Genomic DNA, 18,930 nt, shown 5'->3' with positions numbered 1-18,930 from the left:
ACGTATTGCTGGAAACTTGAACCAGACGTGAACATGAAAAAATATCTGGTGTTCCACATTGACACAAAATATCTTGTTTGTGTCCCTTACCTCAATATTCCTCTCATCCCAGATCTGACAATCCTCTTGCAACTCTGTGGGTGATTGCACTCCTTCTTTTCCTGGGATTCTCCTGCAAGGAATCACAACATTACAAAAGCACTGTGATGTATTCACCAACTTTACGTACTTTTTCCTTTTCATCCACATTTACTTGGCTCTCTGTTCTGTCACATTGTACACGTCAATCATCATTCACCACACATGACCAGTGGAAGTGCAATGACACTATCTCGATACGTAAGAATGAGTTTGTTTGTTTGTTCCAAAAACGTTTCCAAACACCTGGGCCAATTTCCTGAATCACATGGTTTTCATATGCAAAAGGTCAATGTTGCAATAAACACCTTCACTTCCACATCAAATTGATGTAAAAACGTGCTTTGGGGATTGCGTTTCATACGTCAGGTGGAACGTGCTTTGGAGGATTGCGTTTCATACATCGGGTGGAACGTGTTTTGGGGTATTGCGTTTCATACGTAGGATGTAACATGCTTTGGGGAATTGAGTTTCATACGTCGGGTGGAACGTGCTTTGGGGAATTGCGTTTCGTACGTAGGATGTAACGTGCGTTGGGGAATTGCGTTTTGTATGTCGATACAAAATTATCAAATGGAACTAATGTTTTCATTCTGATGGTTTTGAGGTAACACCCAGTGGAGGAGATGATGATTCTTATGTGACAAACATCGAGTGTCGTATAAAATGTGCTTCACATGAAGGATACAATATCAAGCACACGTGGTCGTATCGAAGGGGACATGAAGTTTCATGTCAGCATCTGCAAACATTCACTTGGACATTTTATAAAATGCCAGCCATTGTTTGCTCACACAGATAATACCATCAAATGAACAATCACTATGGAATCATTCAAAGTTTATTACCTGGTTTTACATTACCTGGTCAATACTGTGCTCTTCACTGGAACCTTCATCATCTTCCCGTTTCCGTTTCTCATTCCGCCTCTTCCCAGCCATTTCCACATCAAGAGGAATCCTTTGAATGATACCTTGTCGGATTATCTCATGAGATTGTTAAGCATTGTTGAAGGTGAGCCGAGTACAGAAATGAGGTGCAGCTCAGCTGACTGGTAAAGGTGAATTTAGGTGTATTTGGAGGTACTTCACCTGACTGCTAAATTTGAGGTAAGACTGAATCTTGAGGCAGCTCAGCCAACTGGTTAAGGTGAGTTGACATATTAGAGGAAGTTCAGTGGACTCTTTAAGGTGAGTTGTTGAGAGAAACCAAATTGAGCACAGCTGACCGGTTGAGTTTCGGTAAGACACGAATCTTGAGGCAGTTTAGCCAACTGGTTAAGATGAGCTGAGATTTTGGAGAAAGAACATCTGACTGAAGTGAACTAACTGGTGGCAGAAACGAGATTCAGTAGAGCTGAGATTCAATGTGGAGGCAGTTTCGCCAATTGGTGAAAGTGAGCTGACATTTTGGAGGAAATTCAGTCGACTGACTGTTTACGGTGAGCTGATCATCATCATCATTTCGGTTTTTTCAAGAAAACATCCTTGGTAAAGCCAAACAGAAGATTGATAGATACAAAGATACAAGGGTGACATCAAAATCGAAGACAAATTATATTTAAACAAATCTAAATCAACAAGATCATAGACAAAAATATACCATCAGAGATGGGGAATCCCCCGCCATTGAAGGAAAAAGGTCATCCATATTCCAGATAATGAGGGAGTAGAATTGGAAACAAGACACCATTTGTTCATCATCTCGAAAAAAGTTCCCAAGGGTGAGGAACGTAGGAACCAAAAATAATTAAAATCAGATAAGCGGTTTTCCATTTATTAGAAAAACATTTTTTCAAAATGGCGGCCCCAGTCGGCCATCTTGGATCCGGCCACGCCCAAAATCAATGGGGTTCTTCCTTTTCAGGTGGTACATGTGTGACCCAAATTTCAAATCGATATGGCAAACAGTTTATGAGTTATCACACTCACAGCTATAAATGTTGACGCCCGGACGGACGGACAGCCTGACGACCGGGTGATAACAATATCCCCTTCCGCCACGCGGAGTGGAATAACAAAAACACAATTCAAACTAATATGAAACATGTAATTGATATAAACATCCTCAGAACAGAATTAAGTATTTCGGTGAAAAAAGGAATGATGGAATTTTTGTACTTTTGAGTGTTTCACCGAAGGAGGTCGAGATGTTGAGCATTTCTGAGTTGAATATGATATGCAGACACAGATTGAAGGGTGGAAGGAAGAATGCAACAATCAACGATCTTCCACGATGACAGAAACTAGATTCAGTTCAGGTGACTAATTCAGGTGAGTTGAGACTGAATCTGGAAGCAGTTCAGACAACCTGTGAAGGTGAGGGGGTGGGCCTCGAGGTTGTGTTTTTTTTCGAGACCATACAGTCCACAATCATGTCGGTCTTCCACCGTGCTGATCGACATCTGCCGGTCCTTTGTTTTTCAGCTGGTGTTTAGGGATCTTCACTGTTTCAATGGAACCCAGTTGCGCTGTTTAAGGAAAGACATGTCAGACATGGGTTGACACGGATATACTGTGTACTGTCTTCAGATGTCTGTGGCAGGTCGGTTATTGTGGTTAGAAAAGGTAGGTTGAGGCATTTACCTTGCGGTGAAATACAAATCGTTGCAATATCAACAGAATGCGAGCTGACAACTTTCCTTCGTTCAGAATTAACTCCAAATGGTGGAAATATTCATCCATCTGTTGAGGAACAAAAATAATTGGCAAGTCATCGACACGAAAAGCTATGTGATGGATCTTCATGAAAATCCCAAGTGGAATTGAACATGTCTGTCATAGATCAGAAGATAATATCTACCACGTTATCCGTCAAGTCAGAAGTAAGTTCCTTTCCAACGGTATTCAACATGCAACAGATGTATTCCACAGATTGGTTTCTTCCATCTCTGAGCAACTCGGCAAGAATATGCACGATGGTGTTGGTGTTGACGGCACCGAGTTTAGAGAGCTCCCCAATGAATCGGATGATTCCCAAGGAGCATTTTCTGGATATCAAGAGGGTGCACAGTTCATCCTCGTTCACCTGGATAAAAAGAAATGTTCAAAGGCAACGTTAGTAAAGTGTGATCAAAATTCCCATTTTTTGTACAATTTTTCAAGTATCACCCATTTTCCCAAGTTAACCAATCTGGAGGCTTCAACGCTCTTGATGTCGCATATGCAGCTGATTCCAGCAAGACTCTTGCAATACTCCTCCTCGCAATGTTTGAGCAAAATTTGCTGAAAGGTCTCAAACGTTCTGGCTGTGTCCCCCATTGGTACTTCAATCTGTGAAAGACAAAGCAGGGTGGTGAAATGGTAGGTAGAAGGGTCTGAGAATGTGAAAAAGAGCAAAAGTGTTCAATAAGCCCAGGATGTTCCAACATGTGACCTCCATCAGTGTTTAAAGCTCCTCACCTTGGTGAGGTGTTGGCATAAACTTGCATAGACCGCTGAATGTTTGGGCATGGCAATAGCTTGACAGAGGATCATCTGAACAATGCTCTCAAAATGTCCGTACGTGATGTTTAGAGCCATGATCATTGCAAGAAGGTGGTGATAGTTATCTGGGGACATTTTGTTTAACAAAGTGCCAAAGAGTTTGAGAAGATCCTGAGCGAGAGAAACAACAGAAGTCAAGGTCTGAGTGACAAAGTAAAGTTGTGAAAGTTTTGAGGTTTACAAAGCTTGAGACTTTAAGTTATGAAAGTTTTAGTTGGTTGTTTATCAAAGTTGTGATTTCACTCAGAACTTCGTGCATTGCTCGAGAAAAGGATTTTTAATTTACCCAAATTTGAAACCACCCAGACATGTTGATTATCAACAATGAGTGATATTTACCGGTCGATGATGGAAACCTTCTTGATTTGGGGTGTCCACACAGTGCCGGGAGGCTCCTGGAGAGTTGTTGTGGTGTTGACTCTCCTCCATGTTCAAATTTTGTTCCTGGACATTTTCATGATCGAGCTGCTTCTGCTGTTCCTCAAGAAGTATCAGCTTGCTCTTCAGCTGCTGGACCTCCTTGTTCAGTTCTTTGTTTGCACGTGCAAGGTTTTCACATTGTTTGTTGGTTTCCTCTTGTTTCTCGTGAAACTGCTGCTCCTTCATTTTGTGGTCCTCATTTTGCTGTTGATGCTGATGTTCCACTTCATGTACTTGTCGCAGATTCATATTTAGGTTTTGGAGAATTTCTTTTAATTCTTGATTTTCTTTTTCAATAAACGCAAAATTTTCAGAGTTTCCGTGCTCTTGCTGGGCAAGAAGCTCATGTAGTATCATTTGCTCGGCCTGGTTCTGCTGTTGCTCCATCTCTTGGTGCTCCAGGTGGCTGATCAGCTTGATGTTCATGTCTCGCAGCTGTTCTATCATCATCCTGTAACTTCTACAAAAGAGAATATTTCCTGAATGAGACGAGACTGAGAAGAATGTCGACTTCAGAAAGACCAAAACGACAACGAGAAAGCATCCCAAAACACAAAGCCCGTCCACGTCCACTTTGTAACGCACTCAAAATAAACAATCAAAACAATGGATAGAAAATATAAACTGTGTGTGTATTTATATTTATACATTTTATTAAACAGTGTTCTTCATATTCTCAGAAGAAAGGTTTGTTGAAGATTTGATGACAAAAGCTCAAATGGTAAATGACCTGCGCACGTGCACACACACACACACACACAAACACACACACACACACACACACACACACACACACACACACACACACACACACACACACACACACACACACAAACACACACACACACCCACACAACCCCATGACCTGCTGCATGAGGGACGGGCTCAGAAACTGGGACAAAGGAAGGAAACGAAGAAAGACCAGAACCTTGATGAGGTGGAGGACAAGCTGAGTGAGAGATTCCAAAACTAAACATGTGACACATCGCTCTTTACCGTGAAATGAGGCACTTTTTATTTCTCTTCTTTATGAACCAGCCACGAGACCATGCGGTGATGACCGCAATTATTACGATCAACACAAGGCTGAACCAGGTAAGCCCAATCCATTGCATCTGCCTGGCTTGTTCATTGATATTCCCCAGGTGAAGGTACTTGGATTGGATAATCTGCGTACAGTACGTGGACATGGACAGCAGTGTCAGGATAGAAATTAAATGTGATAAAAGTGGGTTTTATCCACCAAACACGACAAGTTATATTTTATAATCAATTGACATTTTCAACACCCTAAAAATCAACTCTTTCTTTCTTTCCTACTCCATCTTTCAAAAGTTTGTCATTTCTGCATTTGATGTGAAACTCGTCCATTTTTTTTACTCAACACGATCGAGGCTCATGGAACTGCAAGGTGATTGAGAGTACTAGCTGTCATTTGGGAAGCACAGCAACTCCTGGATCCATCACGGAAGGAATGACAAACAGGAAAGGAGGAGAGAAGAGTGAGAGGAGGGAAAGGGAACACTGCAATCTGCAAGTAAGGGGGTCAGGCTTGGAGCGTTAATGGGGGGTAATAAAGATGGTGGGTCAAAATGGGGAGGATGACATGAGATAAGGGTTCACTGTTTATTGAAGAACCTGCAGGGAAGAGTGGGAAATCACAACCTCTGGAATGCAGTTCTACTGACGGGATGAGTAAGGAGCAAGATGGAGGTTTGCAGTCAGCCTGGATTTTGGGAAGTTTAACCAATCGGTGGTGTAGGTTCAGTTGTAGTGAGATAATTTAAATTATAATTTTAAAATCTGACACCTTTAGATACTTGGATATCCCTGGTGATGAATGCCTGGTGCTACAATAACAATGATTTGTAAAACCCCCTCGGTTATAATTTTGTGATTAATATTTACAATTGTGAATCCTGGAGTCACCTCATTGAACCAGGACACCGAGTTCAGCAACAACCAAGTCCTGACATCATTGATTTACGGGGGTGATTCCATCCATCCATTGGGACCATACTCTGTGCAGAGCGTTGGTGCTGCTGAAGCAGAGTCCTTGGCTTTTGGACACAATGCTGGACGGGTCACCACTCCGACACAGTACACCAGCATGGTGGCACTCATTTTGCCGACCTCGGAAGGATGACAGGCAGAGTCAACCCCACCTGGTATTAATTATACATCCGAGGAGGGTTTGAACTGAGGATCGTGGGATCCCAAGCCCACCACTCCAACCATTAAGTTAACTCCAGGTATGGGGTTGATTGTGGCCCCACATGATGTCAGGAGATGTTAATTTGAATTTTAAATTTACACAATTTTTATATATCAAAGACCTCATCAGTTTACATAGAAAAAAGTCTGATTTTGGGATGCTCTCGTACCCTCACAGCTGCACTGTCTGTGGAGATTTGAAAATGTAAATTCACCAAATCCTCACCAGAAACACAGTGAAAAAAAAGGAATCTCAAACCAAATGACCTCCAAGTTTCACCCTCAGGGGGCTTTCACAATAACATTTTAGTGAGGCCACAGACTTACTGATCACTGTTCACAAACCGAATCAATCTACATGAACGTCACATTCGTAAAAGGTGAGCAGTCACAAATGGAAAGGAGAAACGTGAAAAGTGAAAGTTCACAAAATGTAAAACTGAATTAAATATTTTTGTTGTCGTTCTGTACTTCAGTTCATTTTACTTTCTCTTCTCTCCATGAACCCCAGCTCACCCCCTCCCATGTTCCCATGGTTACCCCTCACCCGTTTTGACTTGAGAATCCATCGTCCGTGACGAGTCTGATTCGCAGACACAAACATTTCCCGTTCTGAGTTCAGCTGGACAATTCCCCAAGAAAAAAGTCTGAAGATGAAGATACAAATGATCCCAATCAGCGTCCACATTGTCAGAGCTTGTAAACTTGCTTCTGTCGCTGTGAACGAGTCTGTCGTGGAATCCGCGCTGTGCGTCACAATGAACGTCTGTGCGTCACAATGAACGTCTGTGCGTCACAATGAACGTTTGTGCGTCACGATAAACGTCTGTGCGTTTACTTGTAATATTTGTTTTCATTTACTGTTCTTCACAAACTGACAAAACCCACACTCAAGTGAAACAAACCACAAGTTCGAATGTTTGAAGGTTTGTTTAAATTAACTTAAAATTTACAACAAGGATCAACTCGGTGTGAATTGTTTTGTGTTTTAAATTAAAAATTAAAAATCCCGTTTATTTTCTGGATTCATGTTAAAAATGGCGATTTCATCACAGAGAATCGATTGGCTTCATGTCGTCAGGGCAGGGATGATGAAACACAATGAGGATTATAAATAAACGAGATTTTCACGTAGATTAGGGCGGTGCAGGGGAATGGGGGAACATAGTGCAGTGTAGGGGAATGGGGGTACATAGGGTGGTGTAGGGGAATGGGGGAACATAGGGCGGTGTAATGCGGTGGAGGACATTGAGGGCGGTGTAACGTATGATGTGTGGTGAATGGTAGGTCGTGACGTGTGACCACGTGATGCCCGGCTCGAGCACAGAAGAGATAAAGCTGAGGTTCGGCTCGGCCGCGGCGTTTTGTCCCTGGGGCATTGCCGTTGTATGTCGCCGGCTCACTTGGTGCTCATTGAATGGTGAGAACACTGATTGATATATAATACTGATTTATTTTGCGGTGATTAGTTGCGCGTGTGTACCTTACTGCTTGTACTCCATGCTGCGTTTCTATTTCCTGGTGTGCCCGTAGAAGCGGATTCAATCAAATGGAATAAAGCCTAAACTCTGAAGGTTCTTCTCTCGTCCTCATTTCAATTTATTCCATTTGGTTTTCTCGGCTCTCTCAACCAACGATGGACAAGATCTACAAACCAGAGAGGTTCGACGCAGACCCAAACGCGACTGACGCAGAAATGAAATGGTCGCATTGGTTCTGTTCCTTCTCACACTATCTGACCATCATCGAAGAGGGAGCTGACAAATTTGCCGCCCTCGTGAATCATGTCTCGCCCGGCGTGTACAGGCTCTTCTCGGAGTGCGACACTTACGAAGCAGCGATCGACGTGCTGCAGGCGCTCTACGTGAAGCGCAAGAACGAGGTATACATACGACATCTTCTCAACACACGCAGGCAAGCTGCCGGGGAGACAATCGATCAGTTCCTGCAAGCTCTGAATCAGCTGGGAAAAGACTGCAGCTTCCGGGCCGTAAGCGCCGAGGAACACCGAAAGGAAGCGACACGGGAGGCATTCATCCAAGGACTCAGATCAGCCCACATACGGCAACGCTTACTAGAGAAAGCGCAACCCACTCTTGACAAGGTAGTCGATCAGGCTCGAGCGATGGATACGGCACAGCAGCAATCTGAGTCATTTGGGACACCGATGCTGCTAATGAATGCTGCTACGATGGGAACTCAAGGAACCCCACTGGCACAGACACAGCCAGACATAGGGGATGGAGAAACACCCGAGGAGCCGGATACACAGGCCACGTCAAACTCCTCAGCTGCTACTCCGGTTGGTAAATGCTTCTTTTGTGGGTACAAAAGACACCTCCGCCAAAGATGCCCTGCCAGAGATGCCACATGCATGAATTGCGACAAGAAAGGGCATTATGCCAGGGTATGTAAATCTACTCTAAGGAGAAATAAACCCACTTCTGCGGCTCTCTACTCGCAAAGTAAATTAACTGCAGCCTCCCCGGGGAATCTATCCAAGGCTATCATCAACGTACGAATTAACGGGCATAAGGCTGAGGCACTGATTGATACCGGTAGCTCTGAAAGTTTCGTCAACAGCTCGCTAGTAAAGGGCAGGAAATGGATAATCCACCCGACAGACAATACGGTATGCATGGCCGCCACCTCACTACAGTCCCGCGTACGAGGGTACTGCAAAGTCGAATTGGACGTAAAAGGGTACTGGTGCTTCGTGATTTGTGCGCAGACGTAATTCTGGGTCATAATGTCCTCAAGCAGCACACGAGCGTCGAAATACCCTTTGGAGGAAGCAAACCTCGTCTAATTTTAAATGCTTTGACCACCGCCGAGGTAACGTCCCCCCAGCTGTTCGCTAACTTGTCGCCGGTCTGCAAACCGATAGCGATCAAATCGCGGCGATATACCACTGCTGACATGAATTTCATCACTTCAGAAACCAAGCGATTACTGGAAGAAGGAATTATAGAACCGAGCGATTCGCCATGGCGCGCACAGGTGTTAGTAACCAGCAGTCAGAACCATAAGAAACGAATGGTTGTCGATTATTCCCAAACGGTCAATCGCTTTACCCAACTCGACGCCTACCCCCTGCCGCGCATAGACGAGATGGTCGAACGCGTGGCCAATTATAAGGTATTCAGTACCATCGACTTGCGAAGCGCCTATCACCAAATTCCCATCCGAGAGGAAGACAAACCTTACACCGCATTCCAGGCAGGTAGGCGCCTCTACCAATTCAGGAGAATACCTTTCGGTGTCACGAATGGGGTAGCTTGCTTCCAACGGGTTATGGACGACATCATCTCAGATGAAAACCTCAAAGACACTTTTGTTTACGTGGACAATGTCACAGTGTGCGATAGGGATCAGGGGGAACATGATATGAATCTGGACAGATTCTTGAGCATTGCTAGAAAATATAATCTGACTCTCAACTACGAGAAATGCGTATTCTCGGCAAGGTCAATTGACCTTCTCGGCTACACAATAGCCGACGGCACGATTAAGCCTGATCCTGAGCGATTGCGCCCACTTCGTGAGCTACCCCCACCTCAGGATCTGCAGACGATGCGCCGGGTGATCGGCATGTTCGCTTACTATGCGAGATGGATCTCCCAATACTCCGAGAAAATACATCCCCTAGTGCATTGCAAAAACTTTCCACCAGATGCCGCTGTTGTGACAGCTTTCCACAACCTCAAAGACGATATCTGTAATTCCGTGGTTTTATCGATCGACAGCTCGGTGCCCTTTGTGGTGGAGACCGACGCTTCAGATCACGCGATAGCTGCTACGCTTAACCAGTCTGGGAGACCCGTCACGTTCTTCTCGAGAACTCTCTCTGGAAGCGAGCAGAGACACTCAGCGATAGAGAAGGAAGCGTACGCCATCGTCGAAGCGCTGCGGAAATGGAGACATTATTTACTGGGAAACCACTTCACGCTCGTTACGGACCAACGATCCGTGGCATTCATGTTTGATGGGAAAAATAACGGGAAAATTAAGAATGAAAAAATTGTGAGATGGCGGATAGACCTAGCTTGCTATAGTTACGACATTGTTTACCGGCCCGGGAGGGAAAACCCAGCTGCAGACACCTTCTCGCGGGTCTACTGCTCGGCCGCTATCGGTCGGGCTTTGCAAGACCTCCATGTGTCTCTGTGCCACCCCAGGGTAACCAGAATGGCACATTTCGTACGCAGACAGAACCTGCCCTATTCTATTGAAGATATTAAACAAATGAATGCTTCATGCCCTGTTTGTGCTGAACTAAAACCCAGATTCTATGGTTCGGCTTCTGGCAGACTGATCAAGGCCACTTCTCCCTTCGAGAGACTAAACATTGACTTCAAAGGGCCCCTGCCGACCGAGACAGACAACAGATACATATTCACTGTTGTTGATTAATATTCAAGGTTCCCTTTAGCGTTTCCGTGCTCGGATATGACGGATTCACTGTCGTGAAATGTCTGTCTGACCTCTTCGCTATGTTTTTGAAACCTTCGTACATACATTCAGACAGAGGGCCGTGTTTCATGTCGGCCGGGCTAAAACAATTCCTATTAGAGCACGGCATCGCAACTAGTCGAACGACGGGTTACAACCCACAGGGTAATGGTCAGGTGGAACGATATAATGGAGTTATTTGGAAAGCCGTAACTCTGGCGTTGAAATCAAGAGGACTGGGGCCCGAGCGGTGGGAGGTTACCCTTCCCGACGCTCTGAATTCCATACGCTCTCTGCTCTGCACGTCCACCAATGCGACTCCTCACGAACGAATGTTTACTCACCAACGACGTTATGTTGACGGCCAATCGGTGCCCGACTGGCTAACCCATCCCGGAACAGTGTTCATGAAACGCCCGGTACGACAAAGCAAGTATGAACCCATGGTGGAAGAGGTCGAACTCATCGATACTAATCCAGAATACGCTCATGTCAGGCTCCCGGATGGCAGGGAGACCACTGTGTCGGTTCGTCATTTGGCTCCCTCAGGCACTCCCCCCGCCGGTACACCACCATCTGGCACACCTCCCTCTGACATTCCCTCCCCAGGTGTTTCCCCCCCAGGGACTCCACCCGAGAAGGGAGACGGCGGAGCTACCGCGTTCCACCCGGGGGCGATCGGGGAGTCATCTCCGGCTCGAGTCGAGGCTCACCAAAAGGATCGGAAGCCTCCCTCAAGTGAAACCGCCATCTACTCCCGGAGAGGCCGGCGAATAATACCCCCTCGCCGACTCAATCTGTAAAGGGGATTATTGGCATCCTCGATGCTCATGCCCCTATATGCTCGTTACATAATATATCGATGCTCATTACCATGCTCCTACAACTCCAAATAATCCTCACTGCTTGGCATGTATGCTTCTGTCGATTAGATAGTTCGCATTGCTTGAAATGTATACTCCTGTAGCGCTGAAGTAATCCTGGTGCGTTAGCTGGGCCTCTAGTTACATTTTAAAGACGGGGAGAATGTGGTGAATGGAAGGTCGTGACGTGTGACCACGTGATGCCCGGCTCGAGCACAGAAGAGATAAAGCTGAGGTTCGGCTCGGCCGCGGGGTTTTGTCCCTGGGGCATTGCCGTTGTATGTCGCCGGCTCATTTGGTGCTCATTGAATGGTGAGAACACTGATTGATATATAATACTGATTTATTTTGCGGTGATTAGTTGCGCGTGTGTACCTTACTGCTTGTACTCCATGCTGCGTTTGTATTTCCTGGTGTGCCCGTAGAAGCGGCTTCAATCAAATGGAATAAAGCCTAAACTCTGAAGGTTCTTCTCTCGTCTTCATTTCATGATGATTGCTGATTGTGGTTGGTTGTGCTCCGTGATTGCGAAGAAACGTCACTTCCGGTCTGGCCCAACATGGAGTCCTGAGTCTCCTGCAGGCGGCAAAACGGGGGTGGAGTGCATGGGGCGGTGTAGCAGCGTGGAGGTACTTCTGGCGGTGTATCGGGTGTGGTAAAACTAAAGAAGAAGAAGACAAGCCGGTAGGCGACGATGGTTCACGAGCGATATTTGACGATGTGGATTGTTTCAGAAGTCAAGGATGAGACAATGTGATAATTTTTGACCAAGTTAATGTGGAATAGACAAAGCCGAGAAGCGAACGTCGAGTTCTTCTTGCATTCGCTTCTTAAATATATCAAATTAAAGTCTTTTTGCCTTGAAAAAAAATAAATAGTACCTGAACATTACCTTCACAACAACAACTACACCGCCGAGAATAGGATCTCATGTGCAAAAATAAATATTACCTCGACATTATACCTCAACATTACCTTCACATTAACAACTGCACCGCCGAGAACAGGATCTCTTCTGAAAAAAAAAATTCCTCAACATTACCTTCACAACAACGACACGGCCGAGAACAGGATCTCTTGTGCAAAAATAAATATAACCTCGACATTACCTTCACAACAACAACGACACTGCCTAGAACAGGATCTCATCTGAAAAAATAAATATTACCTCAACTTTACCTTCACAACAACAACTACACCGCCTGGAACAGGATCTCATCTGAAAAAATAAATATTACCTCAACATTACCTTCACAACAACAACAACACCGCCGAGAACAGGATCTCATCGAAAAAAAAAAATTACCTCAACATTACCTTCACAACAACAACTACACCGCCTGGAACAGGATCTCATCTGAAAAAATAAATATTACCTCAACTTTACCTTCATAACAACAACTACACCGCCTGGAACAGGATCTCATCTGAAAAAATAAATATTACCTCAACATTACCTTCACAACAACAACTACACCGCCGAGAACAGGATCTCATCTAAAAAAAATTAATACTAGAAGCGAACGTAGTATACTTCTTACATTCGCTTCTGACATCACCTATAACTGGTTCACAACTGAATACGCAATTTCCGGTTACTTTGGCCTGGATTCGGGATCAGCGATCAAATAACGTAAATCACGATTAAAAATTATTTTTTGATGATGCGAGAGATATCTTTATTAAAATCAGTGGAGGAAATATACACCATGTGTGATATTATTTGGGTCATTCATGTCTCCGACGATGCCTTTATCTCCCGGCATGCATCATTCCCCATGACAAACACCGGAAACAAAAAAAAACAGAAGCAAAAAAAAAAAACAGAAGCAAAATGGTCATTGGCAACGACACGGATTCACAATTGCCAGGGTATTGTGTTGTTTTTGTTGTTTCCTATTCTCTCATGTGCACGCGTTAAGTAATATTCACAAGATAGAAATAAAACCCAATCGTGTTTATACACCGCACAGCATTTAAAAACAACCGGAAGCAAAAGGTCATAGCGAACGACACGGATTCCAAATAGCCAGGGGTATTGTGTTGTTGTTCTTGTTGTTTCCTATTCTCTCACGTGCACGCGTTAAGTATGCAGCTCACTGCGTTCGCCATAAAAATGATCAACATGATGTGGTACAAGTGAAAGGTTATGAGCTGCAAAATGTCGAAACCCCGGTTTCGTTCAACAACTTTCAAAATTTGACCTTTGCATAACCTTTAAAGGTCACAAAACAATGTTGTGGACATTAAAACAAGGAAACAGGATACGTGCGATAGCTTATTGGAGTTAGTTCGTCGAAGAAGGTCGAAAACCCGGTTCGATTCCCACAACTTTGAAAATTTGACCTTTGTGGCCCTTAAAGGTCAAGGATTATGACCTTTGGTGCAAAACTCCCACCCATTTCTTCAAAACCTATCTTCTCCATCAAAATTGACCGAATCAAACTGAATTTTTTATATGTTGTACATATGGCCAATGTGCACAATTTCTCGAGCAGGAATTTCGATTAAAAATCGAGAAAAAACAAAAATTACAAGTTGGCGTGGCTCCGCCCACAATGGGTGTGGGACACCCATCGCCAGGAAGACAAAACGAGGCATGGATATCAACATCATATTCAAGTTTCATCCAAATCGGATCACATCCCACGAAGTTGTGCTCTGGACAGACAGACAGACATACATACAGACACACAGACACAACGAATATGGTGGTCACTCTGGCTGGCGCTCGTGAACCAATCATCCAGGTGGAGGCAATGACTTTGATACGTATACATTAACACTCATACCAGACTTCCACCAACTGGAACATTTGTTTGATGCTTGTCTGGATTCATGTTCAGCAAAATATTGGTTTGTCCTCAACACTTCTGAGGCACAGACAAAATGGGACATGATGCAGGTGAAGAACATGTAGTTTCGGCAAAGTTTGGAATAATTTGTGATGCAAGACAATAATCTTGGCAACTTACATTCCAACCGGAAGGATGGTTTCAGGTAAGCAGGAAGGAGCATCTCTTCTGAGGGGCCTTTGGACAAAAAAGAAACAACAGAAATATGAAAGATTAAATACATTGATTTCTTCATCAGTTTGATAACTTGTTCAGAAAAGACCACAGAAGGAAATGCATGGATGGAGCAGGTAATCGATGAAAAGGTGAATCAGGTGATGTCATCCAAGCAAAGAGAGTTAAAGTTCTTTTTATATATTCTGCATGGGGATGACCATGTCAATAAGTCACCTTCCCTCAAAAATTATAATTACAATTATCTCCACAATTAAGGATGTTCTTCTTCATCGAAGGAAGTATTTACAGCAATGTCGGTGAAAGACAAAGTTCCAAAATTTATTTCAACTTATTGTTATGATCTTGGGGTTGGCTGTGTTTGCACCCAGTGTGTTCACCCCACCTGTCAAAAGGTATTGAAAAATGCTTACCTGTTGAAGGTCTTGCATAGCACATGGCTTCTGCCGTTGCTGCCCTTAATCACGGTGAGGTGTCCATTCAGGTGGCAGACAATGAACAATGTAAGTTGGTGATGAATTCCTTTTCATCAACAATGAGACCCCACCATGGTTTTCTGCAGCTTTGGAGCCTTCACTATAAAATTTCAGGTTCCAGTTCTTGTGAAATGCAAAATATCCATCAGGAGTGAAATCCCTGTCTTGACTGTACTTTCAAAAAAGGTTTCGGTGATGGCTCCAATGTGATCTCAGGTACATTCACTTGTTTGGAAGAGTCCGTGTATTGAAGGAAATTGTTTTCAACAGAATACACTCTCATCAAGTATCCACGGAGGGTATTCATGCACTCCCTCCCCCCCTACCCCACCCCAAGGACTCTACCAAACCAACTATTTTAAACTTCCTTTTATGGCCCTGTCACATATTTGAGATGTCAACAAAAGCAAATTTTCAAGCATTCTGGCGATATTCAAGATGGCGTCCAAAATGGCCACCAAAATGGGTAAAATCATGGAATACGGTATATAACATCTCAAAAATGTGGCAAACTGGAAAAATAATCATTGGCATTTGGCTCCTGATCATTAGTTATTCGTTTCTGATAATTGGGCTTCTGTTGACATTCTTAAAAATCCAAGATGGCGTCCAAAATGCCTGCCACAACAGGCAAAATCACAAAAAAAAAATGTTGATAACAGCCTGAAACTGAAACGATGAAGCCTGAAAAGTTGAAATGGAAAAAAAACGCAAACGGGAACATTGTGTTCCCTCTTTTTTAACCCTCTCTCTCTCGTAAAATGCAACATCTCTTCCCACATGTCTGTCTCTCCCTTGCACCTCCCTCCTCACACCCCTCCCTTCCCTCCTCACACCCCTCCCTCCCCTCCTCACACCCCTCCCTTCCCTCCTCACACCCCTCCCTTCCCTCTTCACACCCCACCCCCTTTTCCCTTCTGTTGAAGTGGATTTTCCTTTTTTAGTTGTTTTTATAATCAATCTGCTTGAATGTGACATTTATAATAACAATTGTAGTCTCAGTTAATCACTGAATGTGTTTTTCAAATGACGAAATATTTATTGAATTGATTCATCTTGATGTTATGTATGACAAATGTTATTGATGATAACTCATTTTATGAGAACTTGTTATCTGTGTCTTTCCTTCTTGAGGTCTTATTTTGGACTGGAGCGAAGACCTTCAGCCATTTGACTCCATGGACATGATTCACTCGCTGGTTTGCTGAATGTCTTGAGAATGCAACCCCCAAATATTCCCTCCCTCTCCTCTATCTTTCTTTACCTTTCTAATTCATGTATTCGCCATTTGTACGGACATGCCTTTGTAAAGGAATTATGTCATGTTCTTTATGTTCGTTATCGCTTGATAGATCTTCAGTCCAGAGTTGCCCTGCTCGGAGTTAAACCGCTATTCGAGACCCTTGCTCGTCTTACTCTTGTCTACCTGCACAGATTGTTGTTTCAAACCGGGGCGATAAGAAGCACTCTCTGGGTTGTCTCACTTTTCCCAATAAATCCTTCACATCACTCTCGCCGGCCGAGTCGAGGTCAGATGTGGGTCATTATGACCCGACTCCCTTCCATCCCCGACTCCCTTCCAAACCTCCCACACCTTTCCTGGGTTCCAATATATATATATATATATATATATATATATATATATATATATATATATATATATATATATATATATATATATATATATATATATATATATATATATGAATTCCTGTGACCTCCGATTAGCGGAGATCTTTGTCTGACTGTTACATCAATGATCCTTCGTTATGTAATAAGTGAAGTGTCACGTTGTATTTACGAGTCGACAATATATTCACAAATATGTCATCGCCTTTAAAATCAGGAATCATCATAATTTTCCCATTTTTCATGTACATCAGAACTAAGTATCCTTCATGACAACCTCATGTTGAAAGCTCGTCTTCGCAAATTGACAGAAGAAGATAACGTGAGAGAAGATCATGTTTCCAAGGCAAGGCGTTTTGAGTAGGCCGAATCAAAAGACCCTCCAAGATGAAGTCAGGTTCATCAAGGATGTCTTTCATGAAGGTAAGCCGTTAATTAAGGGGTGTTGGAATTTACCCAAATACCCAGTTTTAATAATGTACTCCCTTGGAGTTCCCTCAGTATGTATGTAAAGTTTTGGGCCGCTCGGTTTCATGGCTTTGGAGTTATGGAGGACACACACACACACACACACACACACACACACACACACACACACACACACACACACACACACACACACACACACACACACACACACACATACACACATACACACCTTGTCCATCTTGTCATTTGTATGGTTCACTGACAATTGAAATATTTTCTGATCACTTCGAGACCCTCGTGTCCTTGTTGACACAGCAGAAGGTGAATTCAAACTTGTTCATGATTGGATAGGGGCAAATATAATTTCTCTTCATGTTGATTAAATTAACTAAGTGCTTGTTCACAATTCAATTACAGAGCTTCCTGGACATATTGGTGTTAATTTTATACATCGAGACAGACTTGACCCGACTACATTTCTTGGCTTGTTCATTGATCATAATATATTGTTATGGTTTTCCGCCGCGTTCGGCGTGCGGACGGCTGCTTCAGCCCAATCATGGTCGCGCGCCCACCGAAGGCGACAATCCAGTCGTGACTTTCCGGACCAACCCTGAAATCCAGCCCTGGATGCCTTAACGCATCGTAAACCAGTCAATACTCTGTCCACGTGCGACAGGGTCGATCGCCGAATTGTCGATTTACCTATCTATTTGCGCGGACAGAAATACCGAGAGTTTACCCCTCGACGGGACTTGGACGAAAACGAGCCACTTCAGCGTGCTCGTTCCTTATGCGAAGCCGAGCGGATTGATACCGCCAAGTCCCGTCGGACCAGATTTACTTTTATCTGCTTTAAAAGCCAGTTAATTCCCAATACGTGCCGTGGCAGTCAATGCAGGGAAAATGACACAAACGAGCAGGTTGACATTCAAACAATGGGGAATTTATTTACAGTAGGCATGCAGTCAATGAATGGGGGGATGGGGACGAGACACGAGCAAAGCCTACAGCCGATTATAAGAAATGCAAGTATATACAGACACTTATACAATTCACGACTTGTTGGACTGGCGCCACGAACACACACACACACACACACACACACACACACACACACACACACACACACACACACACACACACACACACACACACACACACACACACACACACACACACACACACACACACGATCGGACCAGCTGGTCTTCATTGAGACCTATCTTGGACCTGCCCGCCTCATGCGGTCTTCGAGGACCAGGTCCCCGGGGCCGACTGGACCCCAGCACGATCCGGATAATCCAAGTGAGCGAAGTCGGCAGGGCGACGGTTGGCGGGAGAAGACTCTCCGTGTGCACTTCCCAGAACTTGTGCGCGACCAGAACCACAGGCGGACCAGCGGAGAACCAGCCACGAAGGACGACAGGAGGAAAACACCTGGAGAACCTACAAGAGGCTTGAAGCTCGAAGAAGCATAAAGAAAATGGTAGAAGCCGGAAGAAGCTGGTAAAAAGCCCTAAGAAGCTGGGAGAAAGCTCGAAGAAGCTGGTAGAAGCCAGTAGAAGCTGGTAGAAGCTCAAAGAAGCTGGTAGAAAGCACGAAGAAGCTGGTAGAAGCCGGTAGAAGCTGGTAAAAAGCCCGAAGAAGCTGGTAGAAAGCACAAAGAAGCTGGTAGAAGCTCGAAGAAGCTCGAAGAAGCTGGTAGAAGCTCTGTTTCCATCCCTCTCTTCCCTTTTTATTTCTCTCCGGCGTGCCTCGCTTCCCGCGTGACTCATGAACTGTCGGTGTTGGC

The 18,930-nt window shown here is 44.2% G+C and overlaps 2 protein-coding genes across 8 annotated transcripts in view; one reads left to right on the top strand and one right to left on the bottom strand.

Annotated features, from left to right (window-relative positions):
- Positions 1-18,930, top strand: part of LOC147023708 (uncharacterized) — a 54,513-nt gene that overhangs the window by 32,736 nt on the left and 2,847 nt on the right. Inside the window, exons 1-3 of one of the 7 annotated variants that reach the window (XR_015060351.1) lie at positions 11,988-12,256; positions 16,212-16,276; positions 16,961-17,358. The exons of 1 other annotated variant lie outside the window; for it this stretch is intronic. The gene's annotated coding sequence lies outside the window, so the exon portion shown is untranslated. Of the gene's footprint in view, positions 1-11,987; positions 12,257-16,211; positions 16,607-16,960; positions 17,359-18,930 lie in introns of those variants that run through there. 5 more of the 7 variants (XR_015060350.1, XR_015060346.1, XR_015060347.1 and 2 more) reach the window with 5 other exon arrangements.
- Positions 2,173-6,990, bottom strand: LOC147023709 (uncharacterized). The gene is made up of 6 exons (XM_085889461.1): positions 6,805-6,990; positions 5,040-5,212; positions 3,963-4,503; positions 3,540-3,734; positions 3,267-3,410; positions 2,173-3,165 (listed from the first exon to the last, which is right to left on the bottom strand). The coding sequence occupies exons 1-6, from the start codon at positions 6,943-6,945 to the stop codon at positions 2,923-2,925; spliced, it is 1,437 nt and encodes a 478-aa protein (XP_085745587.1). The 5' UTR covers positions 6,946-6,990; the 3' UTR covers positions 2,173-2,922.

The sequence above is a fragment of the Eptatretus burgeri genome, chromosome 7 (assembly GCF_056783735.1).
Source record: "Eptatretus burgeri isolate ZD-2024b chromosome 7, Ebu_testis_v1, whole genome shotgun sequence".
In the NCBI taxonomy this organism is placed as follows: Eukaryota; Metazoa; Chordata; class Myxini; order Myxiniformes; family Myxinidae; genus Eptatretus; species Eptatretus burgeri.
This window is presented reverse-complemented; position numbering and strand designations above follow the sequence as displayed.

Bases quoted from the DNA above. Each gene is read 5' to 3' on its own strand.
- LOC147023709 (XM_085889461.1), bottom strand. From the start codon at position 6,945: ATGTGGACGCTGATTGGGATCATTTGTATCTTCATCTTCAGACTTTTT. The intron at 5,213-6,804 runs GTGAGGGGTAAC...TACTGTACGCAG, and splicing joins GGATTCTCAAGTCAAAACGG to ATTATCCAATCCAAGTACCT. The intron at 4,504-5,039 runs GTAAAGAGCGAT...TCTCTTTTGTAG, and splicing joins AAAAAGTGCCTCATTTCACG to AAGTTACAGGATGATGATAG.